The sequence below is a fragment of the Dreissena polymorpha genome, chromosome 3 (assembly GCF_020536995.1).
Source record: "Dreissena polymorpha isolate Duluth1 chromosome 3, UMN_Dpol_1.0, whole genome shotgun sequence".
NCBI lineage: Eukaryota > Metazoa > Mollusca > Bivalvia > Myida > Dreissenidae > Dreissena > Dreissena polymorpha.
Window position 1 is genome coordinate 151481842 of NC_068357.1, and position 18370 is coordinate 151500211.

General features: G+C 34.6%; 1 protein-coding gene across 1 annotated transcript; it reads right to left on the reverse strand.

The window, feature by feature from the left end:
* Positions 1 to 16434: 16434 nt before the first annotated feature.
* LOC127872689 (EGF domain-specific O-linked N-acetylglucosamine transferase-like) lies at positions 16435 to 17465 on the reverse strand. The gene has a single exon (XM_052416020.1). The coding sequence runs from the start codon at positions 17463 to 17465 to the stop codon at positions 16869 to 16871; it is 597 nt and encodes a 198-aa protein (XP_052271980.1). The 3' UTR covers positions 16435 to 16868.
* Positions 17466 to 18370: the final 905 nt, after the last annotated feature.

Here is an 18370-nt window from a genome sequence, read left to right on the forward strand (position 1 = left end):
ATACCACATTGTTACCATGCTGGTGAATGCTTTTAACATTTACACACACTATAATTGCAAAAACGAAATCTACACACAATCATTTTAATACGCTGCTAACGATTGATTCTCGTGTAACATCGGCACCATATACGGAGACAAAACAAGTTCGCCAATATTTTCCGTCTTTATTGAACAGTTATCTTTTTTTGTGCGTGAACACTGTTGATCCGGTATTTTTGTTACCAATAATATCCCCGACGTTATTTATGTAATGTGTGCTGATGATACTGCGAATTTCGCAGATTCAAAACAAACAGTTCAGGAACAAATTAATTTAATTGAAATTTTCTGTCAAAACAAATGAATGAAAATGAATCTAAAATAGAGATAATTGTATTACTTAATAATAGAGTACTAAAAGGCAACGAACGTTGGAATTTTCTGTGCAAAGAAGTCAAATCAACACCAGTGTAAAAGTATATGGCACTAATTGTTTAGCCTTATATTATTATGGAAATTGGCACTTAACAAGTTAGCTTCCCAAGCTCAAAAGGCTAGATTCTTAATAAATAACTTTCAAAAGCCACATTGGTACTTTAAGCATTCCAAAATGTTTAAAATCGTTGATTCCATGATCAAACATATTCTTTGTTAAGGATATAAAATAGTCGATCCGTATCTGTTCTGTTAATGTTGTTTTTGTTTGAGTATGTGTGTTTGGTGTTCATCTAAAATATCAATAACTTAATAATGTTAATTTCTATATTTAAACAAACCGTATATATTTTTGTAAAACATGTCTTGACAACTCTGTTATTATCTTATAGTTAGTTTTAATGTAAAACTGTGTATTTTGGGTTGCAATTTACTTGAATTGTCTAGGGCAATGCCAACTACATATTCGTTACTAGGTTTAGCTTTTGATTTGGCAAAACTAAGTCTTTAAAAGTGAGAAACAACTTTATAACTGTATGCACTTGATGTGTGCACAATCTTTTAATTTCTGTCTAAATCAATTTATTGATTTTCCAAAGCTCGTCGTTGTTCATCACTCACACATGACACACTGTGTGTTTTGGGGGCCGGTGGATATCGATTTGCCACTCTCAACATACGCACCATATTATTAAGATAATGAGAGATTAAGCTATTGACAAGCCCATGTTTCACTTCCAATGCTACTGGTCTTAATATTCTCTTAAAGTATGCTTTTCTTCGTTTTTGGTGGAATGTTTAATTAAACAGACCAATATAGAAGTTCACTGAAATGATATTTAACGATATTCGTTCAACAGTTGAGTATTGGTTGAGTGTTTTAAATAAATGATTGGATGGCAATACTATTACCAATAACGATAATGGTGATATCAACCAATAATGATATGGTATCATGCATATTTACCAGTAACCAATGCTTAATATAAAGATCTTTTGATCTGAAAGCGGTCAGTGTGTATCTACCCGTTTTAAAATACGAATATCGGTTACTTCACAATTAGATTATTTTAAATTAGACATCGATATTCGTGGATATACACGTGCCCATACATGTTTTCGGCATAGGTAAGTAGCACTTCTTTTTAAATGGATACCTTATCAATAAATCTGAGATTGGCATTGAAACAGCTGAATTGCTAGTAAGGTATGGATGTAACCGTATATTTTTCTTTTCTGTACACTGATTATGGATACCAATTGAATCTCAGTATTAACGTTATGTTCTGTTCTTATCCAACCACGGTATCACTAGCTTACAGGCAATATCACAAAGTGGCGTGATGTTTTGTGCAAGTTTTCCCTGAAATATAATTTCATGGTGCCTTTCACAACTTTTCAAAATGAACTGATTTGGTGTGGACATAAAATCATAGGTGAAACATTATTTGCTTTCAAAGAAATACAAGTTGACAATTACACCCGCTTTTGGGGGCATTTGGATGATACATAAGTCAGCTACATATATATTATTATGAATGTCTGCTACAACATTAGAATTATTTATTCGAAACAAAACAAATGTACTAATGTCAATTTATTTAGTTTAAACATATTTATTTCAAACAATGCACTTTTGTTTTTATAAGTTCACCGCGAATATGTTCATACTGTGTGCATACGAGAAAGTAATCTGACGCCGTTTCATGAAGTCCGCATATACATAACGGAGAGGAAATAATATTGCGTCTGAAGAGATGGTCATTTAATGCGCTACACTTTGTTCTTAGGCGCATGTGTAACATTTGAGGGCGTCTTTCACCGTAGGAAAATAATGGATATGGAATCAGTCGATCTGTGTTAAAAAGCCTTTTGAAGGAATGGATCGATTCAGCGTTCTTTACGTCATCGGGAAGATTATTCCATTCAGATACAGTAGATGGTAAGAACGAATTCGAATACAGTGATGTTCGCGCTGGAATTGTTTGGAGATTAGATGCAATTCTTAATGAGTAATTGCTACGCAATCCAACTGTTGCGGGTAAAAGGGATTGTAAGTAGTTTGGTACATTTCTAGAGTACATTTTATACATAAAAATTAATTTATGTTTGCTTCTTCGCTGACTGATAGTTTCCCATCCTAACTCATTATACAGATCTTCAAGTGAGACTAAACGCGTGCATACAGATACTTTTTGCGCTGCTTCGGTTTGGATTTTGTCAAGTTCATCTTTTTCATATTGCGTACAATTATCGAATACAGCGTCTGAGTACTCCAATATTGGTCTTATAAACGACACCTATATTTTCTCGAGAGTCTTTCTATCATGCATTATTTTTAATTTACGCATTATATGAATTCGTGACCAAGCCTTTTCCTTTATGAAAGATATATGCGCATGCCAGGTACAGTCATTTGATATAAAGACACCTAAATGTTTGTGTACATCAACAGTGGGTATTTTTTCGTTCTGCATAGTCAATGGGGGATGGGATAGTTGATTCATTTTTCGGGATATAAGCATTGATTTGGATTTTGATGGGTTAAAACATACCAACCATTTGTCAGCCCAGCTGGATATTTTGTCTATGTCTGACTGCAGTACGGCTGCAGTTTCGTTTGGCGAATTAACTACCATGAATAGGCTGGTATCATCAGCGAACGAATGAATGTGTGCTTGTATGTCAGTGATGATGTCATTAATATACACAAGAAACATAAGTGGCCCTAAGATAGACCCTTGAGTGACACCGGCGAGAATTTCGATAGGAGCTGAATGCGCTCCCGGTAAAATTACTTTTCGTTTACGATCAGAGAGATAATAAGACAGAAAAGATAATAGATTTCCTCGAATTTCTGCTTGTTGGATTTTGAATTATACACATTTATGCCATACCTTATCAAAAGCTTTTCCAATATCAAAACACACAAATCTGATCTCGAGGCCATTGTCTAAGGCTCTGCAAAATGTGTTATAAATATAAGTTAACTGATTGACAGTCGAGTCACCTGGCAAAAATCCAGATAGAGTTGGTGCAAAGAATGAGTTCGAACAAAGAAAATTAAATATGTGTTTATGTAATATCCTCTCAAAGACCTTCTCGATAGTTTTAAGAATGATATGGGTCGATAATTAGACGTTAAGGATGGGTCGCCTTTTTTGAAAATCGGACAAACATTTGTTTTTCCAACAAGAAGGCATTTTGCAAGAAGTAAGACAAGAGTTAAACAAACCACACAAAGGGTAACTTAATTGATGCATTGCCTCTTTGAGGATACGGTTATCTTTTTCATCAGGACCGGACGATTTTCCTACTTTTAGACATTTAATTGAGTCAATAATCTCCTCCTGTGTTACATTGATGGACTGAAGACTGTTATCGTTTGTATGGTGCATGGCTGGAAGTTCGTGGTTGCTTTCATCAATTGAACACTGGCTAGCAAAGTACTGGTTTAGCATATCAGCTTTACAAATGTCATCCACTACAAAGATGTTAGTAAGGTCATCGTAAAGAGGTGGATTTGTTTTATTTGATTTCATAGGAATAAATGTTCGAAGAGTTTTCCACCAATCTTTAGCGCAAAGGTCGGATGACTTTAGTTTCTGTGAAATATTGTTAAAATATTCTAATTTCGAATTGCGTAAAAGTAATACAACCTCATTCCTAACATGACGGAAATTAGACCAGTGTATATCACTATTGGATTGTTTTGCTTTTTGGTATAGACGTTTCCGTTTTCGATTTTTTTTCTTTATGTTATTATTTATCCATGGAATATCACGAGAACGGATACAAACATTTTGTTCGGAATACATGTGCTTGAAATGTGTAATATTGTTTTAGCAATATTTTCTGCGTAGATATCGACATTTTCGCATTTTAGAAGACCCCAATTAGTATCCGTCATTAATTGTCGTAGTTTCGGAAAATCTCAAATATCATAACGCCATATGTGTCGATAGAACGTTTTACATCTGGGTTTTGTAAATTTTAATGTAATGAAAACAGGGCAGTGGTACCGAACAGTTTGATCTAAAAGGGTTCGCCTGTTCCAGAAATAAGTACACTATTCCGGTTGCTTACAAAAATTAAGTCAATTATTGACGATGTGTGTTCTGTATAATGTGTTGGTTCGTTTATTAGTTGTGTTAAGTCATGTTGTTTACATAAATCATTAATTCTTTTGTTCCGACGAGTCTGCGAGAGCGTTAATGTTAAAATCACCTGTTATATCATTTATTCGCGTGTCTCTGGCTAGCCCTATAGAATCTTCATTGGAAATCATATATGATCTATCTGCACTAGGCGGCCTATAAAACACGCCAAAAAGAATGGATTTATGTTTTGAGGGAAAGACTTCAATCCATATACATTCTACGTTATTCACTTCAAGATCATGTCTGCGTTTGAAAACAATACTTTCATTAACATAAATAGCAACGCCACCATGAGAATCTGATGGACGATCCTTACGAATTGGTTGGTGGAAGCCATCAAAGAGAAGATCAGTAGATGGGATAGAGCTATTCAGACATATTTCAGTAAAACCAATGATATCAAAATCGCGTAAATAATACACGTGAGCAGAACGATAAAAAGTGTTTGCAATTGACTTTAGTAAGCGTCACCATAATGAAGATAGTTTACGAAAAAGTACACTAACAAATATAATAATGTGAAAGCATTACGCAGAATGCAGCAATATAGTGATACAATAAAGTAAGGCAATAACAAATTGTATACACTCAAGATCGCTATAATTAGATATAAAAAGAGGGTGTACATAACATCATCACTTTTTATCACGAATCGAATTTTACAGAATGTTTAAAAAAAATTAGTTTAAGTAAACTAGGGCATAGTTTTAATATTATGTGGTCAGCGAAGATAAAAAATGACACAATTTATAGTGTCAGACGTAAGGTTGATAATTTTTTTGTTAATATGTAATATTGCAAGCACACGTAAGAACAAGGGCATGTATCACGCCCGCCCGCACACCAGACACATACAATACAACTTTATATAAATTTAGCTGCATCATTGCACAAGCCTATTATTTAATAGATCTATGCGATGCAGAACCCGCTAAAAAGTACTTTACATGTTACATACGTTGTATTGAAACTTAAACAAAAATCATTACACCATAAAGAGACCCTTTTTGAAAAAGCGGAAAAAAAGAGCCCCAAGGTGTAATTAGCACGTTTTCTGACAAAAACACAGACAATTGATCACCGTTAGCAAAGACAGTATGAGTTGCCAATAAGAAAAGCCTAAAGCCATCACGCGTGTTAAAACCAGATTGAGTAGTTCTGGTATGAAATTACACCGTAGAAAAAAAATGAAATGATGAGTCTATATAAACTAAATAGAATGGGACATGATTCTAGCTTTAGACATGTACTATTTTACTCAAAATTAGATATTGCATCCACTACTTTTTCCATAACTTTCAAATTACAAAATTATACATTGTACAACATGACAATATCAGATAAATTCTAATTCATATTTACAATAAGTCACTTGCAAATTACATAATCATACATTGTACAATATTACAATATCATATAAATACTATTTCATATTAAAAATAACAATCGCCAAGTGACGTTGGAAAATATAATAAGTAGCACGCATGCGCTTATTGATGGGAAATTACGTTGTGACTAACTAAACTGTTTATTGCAAAACATAACATAAGTTCTTTTACTACTTATATGTATTACTATTGGATTGTGTATAACGTTAGTTTTACATGCAAAGCAAAATAATGTTTGAATGTAAGGATGCCCATATGAAAAGTACAATAAAAACAATTTATGTTAACAGTATCATACACATATATAAATGTTTTTCAAGTTCCCTAAGGCTCTACTAGGTGGAGTATTTGTTGTACGTTTACGAATTCGAGTGAATGTCAAACTGTAAATAGTATACTCGTGAAAAGTACAGTAGAAAGTATTTTCGAATTATTTTAATTATATATAATTTATTGAGTACGAGTACAGCTATTTTATAGAAATCAATTACAACAATAGGGTTTGTTTTGGTATTTACGAGGAATTAAATATAAAGTACAGATGAAGGCACTAAGAAAGCACTGTCGTGGTGCAGTGCATAATAGCGGGACTTATAGATTAACTCGGGGCTTGGAGAGAACAATACAAAGATGAATAGTTAACAAATAGCGTTTATCCCGTTACTTGTGTGCTTATAGATAATAATGGTATTTTTCAGTTATATACTGCACTAAAAAGAATAGTTCAGTTGCATTGACTTGTAATTGTCCAACTCGATTTCGCACGCAATACGTTTGATCTTCGGCTCACCGTTTTCAATCACCCGTATTAGAATTGTTCCGTCAGCAGACCAGGCACCTTCAATTATTTTTGATTTTACAAGCCCACACGCGACATATAACAATTGTGCACGACGCTGAGTCAGGTCCTCATTTATGAAGACTCGGGAGTACTCTGCGTGGGTCTTGAGGTTCCTTCGTAAGGAATACAACTTTTTCCTTGCCCGATAGCTGATGAATTTAGCAATGATGGGACGCGGTCGTCCCCCACCTGGTTTTCCTGTTCTGTGTGAGCGGTCGATTTCGCCTATGGGTACATCCGCCCCCAAAGATTTGCACAGGTTCATGACAATAGTGTCAGTATTTCATTTGCTTTATCACTCTCCGGAATGCCGCAGATGCGCAGGCTATTGCGCCTATTGTACTGCTCGCTGGCATCCAACGTGTCATTTAGAATGCGATTCTCGTTTTTCAGTTGCATGTTTTCATTCTCCAAGCATTCAATACGTTTTGATAGACCATCAACTACCCCGGTGATTATTGTTTCGATCATAGATTTCATTTGAGACGAAATAGCGTTGTTGATGGCATCTTGGACGGTCTGTTTGTTTGCCATCATGGTGTTGTCGTCAAGTGCAACATTACCAAAATTGTCAGTTTCGGCTCTATTTTCAAATGTGTAATTGAAATTACAGCTTGAAACGCTTTTGATTCGATTTTTCTTTTGCTCTCCTTGGTCTTCTGGATTTGACAACACGGAAATAGTCCTCTTTGTTTTAGCAGAAGTAATAGGGGTCGACGCAGTAAAACTCATTATATTATGGGCACTTTCTAATTTGAACAGTATAGAATAGGTAAATATTGGGCTTGACAGCTATGTATGTACACGTTTGCACGATGTTAATTGCTGACAAGATACCAGGTGTTGCTTCTATATATAGTGTATTACTATAAATAGTTCAAAGTTCAAAACAAAGACTGTTTACTCACGATGTTCACAGCTGATTTTCATCATTATATCCACTTTTTTAATTTATTTGAGATCATTAGACTATTCTATATAGCACACTGAATCATTTCACACCCAACAAATATTGGTGAATAATCACATCATTTGTGAAATATAGCAAATTTCCGAGAGTCGATATAAACACAACCAATATGTCCACTACCGGAACCGGAATCGTGATTTATTTGTTAAGAATAAGATAAAAAAGGCATATGTAATGTTGAGTATATTGTCTTGTTGCAACGGTAGTTATCCACGTATAGAATATACATTCATTTGACATTTTCATTCGAATTATTTACCTTGAAATTTATTGAAAAACAATCTTGATTTCTTTTATATCCACAGAAGTTTATGGAATGTAAAAGTTAAACAAACTGTGGCGATATTTGCATTATTATTACTATTGGTGTTCTTGTAGAAATAAATAAACCATATCTGAAGGGCAAATAAAACAGCAATAAAATGATACATGAAACGAAGTTATCTTATCAAATATTAAACATAAGTTCGCGTGTGTATGACTTCGTTTTATGCTACATTGTTGTTGTTAATGAATTTAGCATTTATTAATGACGCATCTCATATTCACACTTATTGGTTATTCTTTTTTGATTGGATAAGCTGACTCCACTAAAACTACCGATGAATATGTTTTTCCAAAAAATGAAATCTAATGAATGACCTTATTAGTATTTAATCATAAAATAGGATTCAGATCCTCATTATCTGTAGAGAATGGGCAAGCTATTGTTCTTCAGTTAAAACACGATGTTGCTCAATTAATTAATTGTACATGTCATCAAGTGAACTGTTTGCGGTTTTGTGCATGCGAACAATATGCAATATACATAACTGAATGAATTAAAATGAATTAATTGAATGCTTTAATGGAAATTAAGTATGTGAATGCTCTTTACTCAGAGTCGGCTTATAAGGTGGATTTAATTGAATGCTTTTATGGAAATTAAGTATTTGAATGCTCTTTCCTCACCCCCCGTTCACACATAGACGCCGCTTCTACTACGATCAAAGTGTGACCGAAAACGTGGCCGACCGTGACAAATCGCACGAGAAACGTAGTGGAGTCTTCATAAGCGCAGTATGATCGCGGTAGAGTCTTCATGATCGGAGAGCTCTACGATCTCGCCACGCTTATTTTGATATTTTGAACATGCTCAAAACAAGCGTAGCGGGATCGTGGCCAACAAGAATCGTTGTAATGTCGTAAAAAGAGCGTAGTAGAAGTGCCGTAATCATACAGGCAGCGCGGAAGAATCGTAGAGAGCTCTTCATGATCGTAGTAAAAGCGCAGCAAAAGCTCTGCGTAGCGTCGTTGTATGATATTGAATGTGGCGGCAGTAAAGGCAGTAAGCGATAGACGTAGGGGCAACGTAGAACGGTCGAAATGAAGACCATAATTTTCCAAATTGTTCGATTTAGACTCCGATCGGCCTCGATCCTTTTTTTTAGATCGTGGCTTGATCGGGATAATCGTCGTAAAGTCGCAGCTATGTGTGAACGGGGGGGGGGGGGGGGTGTAAGGTAATTTCGGTCCGATCGCACTACGTTCTGGCACGTTCCTAACTCGACCTTAATACGACCTATCCGTTCTTAGTACGTCCATTCCGTTTCCAGTACGTTGTTACTACGTTTAATTGTAAAACGGGATGATCGGAAGAAAATTTTAAGTAGGCTCAAAGTTCTGAAACACCTCGCCCGTTCAACCCCGTTCCAGGGCGTCCACAAAGTTCGAAGACAGTTCGTAACACGTTGTTACTACGATCACTCCGTTCTCACACAGTTCGAGCCCGTTTAGTCACATTTTTCAGAACGTACTTCGCACGGAGTCGGTGTATTGGGGTATAAGCTTTAAAGGGGCCTTTTCACGGATTTTGGCATGTTTTGAAGTTTTTTCAGTAAATTCTTTATATTGATAATTGTAAACATTGGATATAAAAAGCTCCATTAAAAATCAAGAATAAAATATAAACAAGAGTGCCAAACTGTCACAAGATACGCCCGTTCGAAGGTTTTGGACACCATGCTCAATGCTTGAAATGCACTAAGTGACCTCGAGACCTAGTTATTGATCCGACATGACCCATATTTGAAATTGACCTAGATATCATTTAGATGTAACATCTGACTCAATGTGGTGAAGATCAGATGAACACTATTTCAATTAGAGAACGGACACCATGTTAAATGCTTGAAATGCACTATGTGATCTCGTTTTTGACCCGGCGTGGCCCATATTCTAACTCAACCTACATATCATCTAGACACAACTTCTGACCAAATTAGGTGAAGATCAGATGAAAACTACTTCAATTAGAGAGCAGGCTCCATGCTAAATGCTTGAAATGCACTAAGTAACCTCGTGAACTAGTTTTTGATCCGGCATGACTCATATATAAACTTGACCTACATATCATCTAGACACAACTTCTGACCATTTGGTGAAGATCGGGTGAAAACAACATCAATTAGAGAGCGGACACCATGCTTAATCCTTGAAATGCACTAAGTGACCCCGTGACCTAGTTTTTGACCCGGCATGACCCAAATTTTAAGTTGACCAAGATATTGTCTAGACACAACTTCTGACCAAGTTTGGTGAAGATCGGCTGAAAACTATTTGAATAAGAGAGTGGACACTGCTGTGGACGCCGCCCGCCGCCCGCCCGCCCGCCAAGGGTGAAACTATAATACGTCTCGTTTTTAAAAACGGGCGTATAAAAAGGTAACCCCAAGCAGGGCTCGAACCACTGATCCCCGGAGTCTCAGAGTAAAAAGACTACGACTTTGACCACTCGGCCATCCTTCCGGATACAATGCGAGGCGTATTTTAAACCTTATATAAGCAATCCTCGAAGTTTCACAAAATATAACGACAACAACAGAACTCTCAAATTTATTAATTCGTTTCGCGTTGCAACGCTTTATAATTTTCGGGTTTTAAATCGTCAAACTATGCATATAATGGTAATTTTAGAGCATGGTAAATGTTTAGTTTTACAGTTTCCTCACAAATATCATAACTAAAACGAAAATTTGCGAATCGAAAACAACTTTTTTCAATTTTGTCAATTTACCCAAACGTGAAAATGCCCCTTTAAACAATATGATATAATAAACAAACTAGTTGAACGAAATTTTGGATACGAGTATTTATTTTTAATAGCTCGTAACAAATATCTGTGGGAACCATTTAAACTAATATACTTAACTAATAATGATATTTAAAGCTGACAAGAACAATTTTTCTGTTTCATTTATGGCCCTTTTTCAAGAAAATGAACATATGTTTCCCTTTCGCTGAAAAATTACTCTTTCTCCCGTGGCGTGCCTCAATACATTTCAATACACAAAATAACGTCATTATTCCAGCGAAATTCTCCAGTTAAACTCTTTTACAATGTAAAGACACGGTAATAAAAGCATAAAATAAAAAGAAAATGTGTTGGATTCGATGGAATATCGATTTAAATTCACTTGTGATCATAAAAAATATATGTTTAATTAGTTTATATAATCTAAAGTAGTTCCGAAAATTTGTCATTTTTACCGGTGAAAATAACAATGTATTTTCACTGCTGTTATTTCACTGCAGATATGTCATTTGATCATTAGGAATAAAAGAAAGCGGTTTATTCAATCGCAAATAATTTTCTCTGATCAGTCAATAACTGATTTGTCAAATGATCTGTAATATTGAGAAACCCGATAAGTATTTGCATATTTTTCATTCTACAGCTTATACGGTTAAACGTGTCAGTATCGGTGTGAACTTGGTCTGATACCTGTTACCGTCATTTATTGATCGTTCATGCTCACGTTTTTATTGATTAAAGATTGTACACATAAAACGTTGACATTCAAATCGCATTGACTCGCTTTAATCTCAATGTTAACGCCGTTGAAAACTTACCATGCAATCACTGTTGAAACTAAGCCTTTAAATAGATATGGGCCGTGTTATGTGAAAAGGGGGTTTACTACATGCACTTAAACATTTTAACAGAGCGAGACTCAATTATTCTGTCTGTACAATCTAATTGCGATTAATGCTTTTAAGCAAATTTGCGTATGCCAGAACACGATAACGGCGTATAAACAAGCCAAAGTCAGATTTGTTAAAGTGCAATGAGTGTTTTATCTCATTTTTTATTAAATCACCATAGGCCACAACTTATTGAAGAGCTGTTAATGTGTATACATGTAAGGAAACAAATCGAACACAGTGAACTTTGTCACATCACAATGAAAAAAAGCCATTGCAGTCGGCAATTAACAATACGTTGTCTATTTTATACGTGCTTAAACCATGGATGGTTTGCACAATAAGCTATAAGTATCGCTTTAATATAAACTTTTGTAAACTTTCAAATACGAGTTAGGTTGAACACAATTTAAATGGTTCTCCTTTTATTTGTTAGAGATTTATATATTATATCTCTAACAAATAAAAGAAGAACCGTTTAACTTGTGTTCAACTAAGATGTACATATCTTGCTACTTAATGAAACTATGGCACTGTTAACATCAACGACGGTGTACTTAAGTTTAGTTAAATTCTTTGTTATGTCACTGTTTTGCCACCTTCAAGTCAAGTTATATTGATTCATAAAGTCGGGCATTTCAAACATGATAACACATGCTCTGAAGAGCTTTTAACGCCGACTTACACATTACATTGCATGATAGCAGCATGATATAGTACACATACAATCAAACATAATTGTTATAATAACAATCCTGTAGTTGAGAACTGCAGAGAATATGAGTATGAATAAAGTATTGCTTTAAAAGACTAGAGATAACTTTATATTACTTTAAAAGACCAGCGTTTACATGCACTTAAAATATCAGACAAATTCAGTACTACAGAGCTTAGTAATGCATAAATAAATATTGAACAAAGCAAACAAACATATAAGGACAAGCATTAAAATGAAAAGCAGTACAAATAGGAAAACCAAGGTTCATAAAAAAGCACATTTAACATAAACAAGACATTCCCATTGCATATAGAACATATATAAAGCAAGCTAAAACATCAGATAGCAGCTAACAAAAAATAACATAGAACATAAAGTTCAAAAGCTCTATCATAACATTAAGAAAAATCACAACTTAAACGATGTTGTATAATTTTAATAGTACAAGTAAAAACATTACTTCTAAGAATTCTATGACTTTTTAGACAATATTGTTCAGGCAGGCTTTTGTTATGCAGAAAGTGTCGAAAAAGAAGTTTAGAGTGTAAAATAATAAGCTAACACTTGTGTCCGTATTAACAAGAGCGCACTGGCTTGGTCACGAGACACAGTTATATTAAAAGTAGGAAACAGTATATACAGATATACATATATAATACGACTCAAATAAGCATTAAGTCTTTATAAAATAGGGAACCTGATTAATTTACATTGCATGCATGTACGCAAATATGTAAACACATGAAAAGAAAAAAATAAGGGTAGACTTAAAAAAGCAAAACAGGGAGCATAAGCACTTAAGTTTACAAACAAAGGCAAACAGTAGAGATCATGCAGGGAAACATATCTAAGAGCAGACAATAGCAAATACAAGGTCGTATTTGATTAAAACCCTTTTAGTGTCGACAAGAGCAGACTGACCCATTCCAGTACCCAAGCATGGATTTAAAGGAGTTGAAGGATTCCAATTCTTTCAAGTAAATTATTCCAGAGTTTTGCAGGTGTGTATCTGAAAGAGTTTATACCACACCTTGTTGGCTTAGGAAGCCTAACTGTATTTTAATAACTAAAATTATAAGAACGTTCTTTAATTTCAACAAAATCATGTAAATAAGATGGTCCATCCTTATTATAATTTAAAACAAGAGATGGGTGTGTCATAAACACAATGCCCCCTATTGCGCCGATTTGAAGCCATTTATTTGACCTTTGACCTTGAAAGATGACCTTGACCTTGACCTTTCACCACTCAAAATGTGCAGTTCCATGAGTTACACATAAAGTTATTGCAAAACTTTAACCAAGGTTAAAGTTTTTGGACACACACAATGAATGAATGAATGACAGACAGACAGGCTAAAAACAATATGCCCCCGATCTTTCGATCTTGGGGCATAAACAACAATTGGGAATTTATTCTAAAGCGCCTATTTAAAGGATGGAAGACCAGACCTTGTGAGTAGAGCATCATAATCTGAAGTAAAATCATCGTAAATGAATCTTAGTGCTCTTTATTTATTTTTTCCCATTTTCTTTGTATTTGTTTTATTTATAAAGTTCCAGGTAAGTGGGCAATAATTAAAGTGTTATAAAATAAAAGCTTGATACATTGTGATTTTACAAAGCATATTTAAATTATGTCCAAGTCGCTTCATTACATTTAATTCCCTTGATGCCTTTCTACAGATTTTACTTATGTGAGAGTTAAAACTACGATTAAAATTTAAGGTAACGCCAAGATGAACAACTTCATCTTCACATTTTATTTTTACATCATTAAATTGGAAAATAAGTTCTAAGTTGTGAGTTTTCTTCCCAAGGGACATTGCCTGAAAGTAATCAGGGTTTGCTTACATTTTACTTCATGGAGCCATTAAATGAGACTAAACATTTTCAAGAACATTGATCAGATGTTCATGTGATGTACTACTAAAAGAGAGTGTATTGTCATTTGCATAGGTATAAAGGTCTGATTCTGTTACAAATCCAATTATATCATTTATAAAAATATTAAAAAGGACAGGGCCTAGAATAGAACCCTGAGGAACTCCATTCAATGTCTCTTGGCAAGAACTATGGATATCACCAACCCTGACCCATTGCTGCCTTTGTGATAGATAACTATCAATAAAAGATAAAGACTTTTCATCAAGACCATAGTGTCTAAATTTCAAAACTAATAGATCATGCGGTTAACAGTCGAAAGCTTTCGAGAGATCCATCAAAATAGCTGCAACGTAATGTTTTTTATCAATAGATGCTTTCCAGTCTTCACTAATTTTTAGCAAAGATGTATAATATCCATAATCCGGTCAAAAAGTACTTAAACAGGATTGAAAATGGTATTAAAATGATTCATTAGTTGAGTGAATATGGCTCTCTCAAAGACTTTGGACATGACAGGTAAAAGGCTAACAGGTCTGTAATTTGCTTTTTTGTCTAAGGTGCTTTTCTTTTTAAATATAGGAGCTACGTGTGCTATTTTAAATTCTGAAGGAAACTGTAAGTTTTCAATGAAATGCAGGCAGCACCATCACGCCATACTCTTAAAATGCACATCAGCTGTTGACCAGTAGGTGGGGTATAACTCTATTAGCCCTGCGTGTCGTGGTAAAAATAGGGTGTGTGAAAGACCTGCGCCATGCATTCCAATCAGGATATCTGTTGTGATACCATCTTCAATTGATATCTCATATCCAATAGATCAATTTGAACATCATAAATCACACAAATACAATAATTTAACATGTTATTATTGCACCAGGCTGCACAGTTGGCTTAGTGATTATTTTGTATTAAATAAAAGAATCACAATTCAAATATAGGTTTGCAAGACGTAATTTACTTAAAAAAAAAATCACATTTCAATTTACTACCGGATGATATGTGTTCTGAAGAAGTGCAACTAGAAAAACAAAAATAGCGGTTTATTGGATCGCAAATAATTTTCCTCTGATCAGCCAATTACTTATTTTGCAAAAGATCTGTAATATTGAGAAATCCCGATAATAATTTGCAGATTTATCGATATTACACAGACACATTTTTTTATTCTACAGCTTAACGATTAAACGTCCCAATATCGGAGTGATCTTGGTCTGATAACTGGTACCATCATTTATTGATCATTCCTCGTTAATGCTCACATTTGTATTGATTAAAGATTCAAAAAATAAAACGTTGACAGTCTCTTCGTAGCAATAATCAAGTTGAGGCGAAAAGTGTCGTTCCTTATGAACCTGTGCCGACTGCACAGGCTAATCTGGAACGACACTTTACACACATGCACGAAAAAACCTTATAAAAGAGCGAGGCTCAATTATTTTCTGTCAGTACAATCTAATTGCGATTAATGCTATTAAAGGCTCTATAAAGGTGACAAATCCAGTTATTATGCATATCAACTGGTCTGATTATACCGGATTTTAGTCACTCTTGCATAAAAACTGCTTATAAAACAGCATCGGTACAACGTTGTCAAGAATTATGGAAGATAAACCCGTTTCATAATTGGATGAAATGTTTACATTTTTGCAACTAACGTGATGTGCAGCCTCAGAGCGGTGACATATGCTAAAATAGCCGAAAGAAAATTAAATTTTAATTCTATTTTAAACAACTTTTAACCAGCAGAAAGTAACTTATTAGATCACTACAAACGTTTTAACCATTACGAAGAGACCTACTTTGTGGGTGATACCGGAAAACGTTAAAAATCATCGTTATATTTTTGGTGACCTGAGTCACTTTCACTTTCTCTTTTCCGAGTAAATAGCGATGTAAATAAACTGATTGTTTGTTAACACAATTGACTTGGAGGACACTTTATTTTGAGCTCAAAACAAGTTGTATTGCTCATTTTTATTGTTATGTCCAATAGCATATATATATATTGTTTTTTGATAACCTTTATAAATAAAATATGAAAACAATATTTAAAAATCGGTAAATAATTACGGATCTTCACCTTAATAGAGCCTTTAAGGAAATTTGCTGATGCCAAAAACATGATAACGGTGTATAAACCACCCAAAATCAGATTCATTAAAGTGGAAAATGAGTGTTTTATCTCATTTTTATAAAATCAACGCAGGCCACAACTTATTGAAGAGCTGTTAATGTGTATACATGTAAGGATACAAATCGGAAGACGGTAAACTTTGTCACATCACAATGAAAAAAAGAATAACCATAGCAGTAGACAATAAACAATACGTTGTCTATTTTATACGTGCTTAGACCATGAATGTTTTGCACAATAAGCTATAAGTTTCGCTTTAATATCAACTTTTGTAAACTTTCGAATACGAGTTAGGTTGAACACAATTTAAATGGTTCTTCTTTTATTTGTTAGAAATTTATATATTATATCTCTATTAACTAAAAGAAGAACCCTTAAGCTTGTGTTCAACTAAGATGTACATATCTCATGCACCATGCTACTTAATAAAGATATGACACTGTTAACATTAACGACTGTGTACTTATCGTTCAGTTCTTTAGTTATGTCACTGTTTTGCCAACTTCGGTAGTACAGGCCGCGCCATCGCGCCATACCCTTAAAATGCACATTAGCTGTTGACCAGTAGGTGGGGTATAACTCTATTAGCCCTGCGTGTCGAGGTAAAAATAGGGTGTGGGAAAGACCTGCGCCATGCATTCCAATCAGGATATCTGTGTGTGATACCATCTTCAACTGATCTCTCATAGCCAATAGATCAATTTGAATATCCAATATCGAGTGTTCCCTTAAATGTTGTTTCGCGGCTGCCACCACTTCTTCTTCATTCTTTATTTTTCTCGATACGGTTCCAGATGGGTTTCTTGGATGTGCTACATAATCTCGTCGCCACAGAAATACAATTGTTAAATTATCACAACTTAGTTTATCGTTTATGGCAATGCCATGTTGTCGAAGGAAAAACGTTCTAAATTCCTCTAATTTTGGAACGCCTTTTAATTCATGCTCATTTAATGGGCTGTCGTACCCAACGGTAGGCCACAGCATATTCGTAAACATGGTAGGTTGTTTGATACCACTGGCTCGTATAAATCCATTAAATAGTTTGCCCCATGTCGTGTCCAATGCACCCTGAGGGTGGCCATCCAAAAAAACAGTATTAGGACATTTTCCACTTTAATATTAAACATTTCCAGCATAAATAATACATTATTAAAGTCAGTTATAGTGTGATACAAATTTGCATATTCATACCTTTGAACTGCTAGTGTGTAGAGCTCAACACGTCGTTCACTTTTGTACGAAAAGTCTATGAAATCCACAGCTTTCAACCATTTATTTAAATGACTTACTTTATTGAATTCATAATTTATTGATCTAGTAAGGCAATTTAATGTAAAATATCCCTTTTGAAGCGTATAATACTCATCATCCTCCCTTTGATTTTGTACCTGAGATATGTTTTCCCCACTTGAGCGGCCAACACCTTTATCAGGAAGTATCACAACATTTGTTAACAGAGCAAATTTGTGTTCGAATCCAATGAATTTTCCGTTGCAGTTTTCTTGTTGCTGAATAGTAGAAAATTCATCTCCAATGCTCAAATGGTTAAATTTTGTTTTTCCGTATTTTAATGCAATGAATTGTAAAACTCCTTATTGAGTAGTAGACGAGTTGTAACGATTAATCTTTACCGAGGCTGTTGATTGCCATACATCCTGCTGGTGCAACCACGTTATTAACGATGTCCCTAACAGCACACCGCATACTGAGCAAATTATTCTGTAATATAGCTTCATAATTTTATGTTACTATCAATTCTTATTTGACTATTTTCACAATATTTCAATCCGTATATTATTCCTGGATATTGTACAAAAATAACGATTGATTGAAAGCGTATCAATCATCCAGTAACGTTTCATTACAGTGTCGCCCTATGCTCGTCAAAA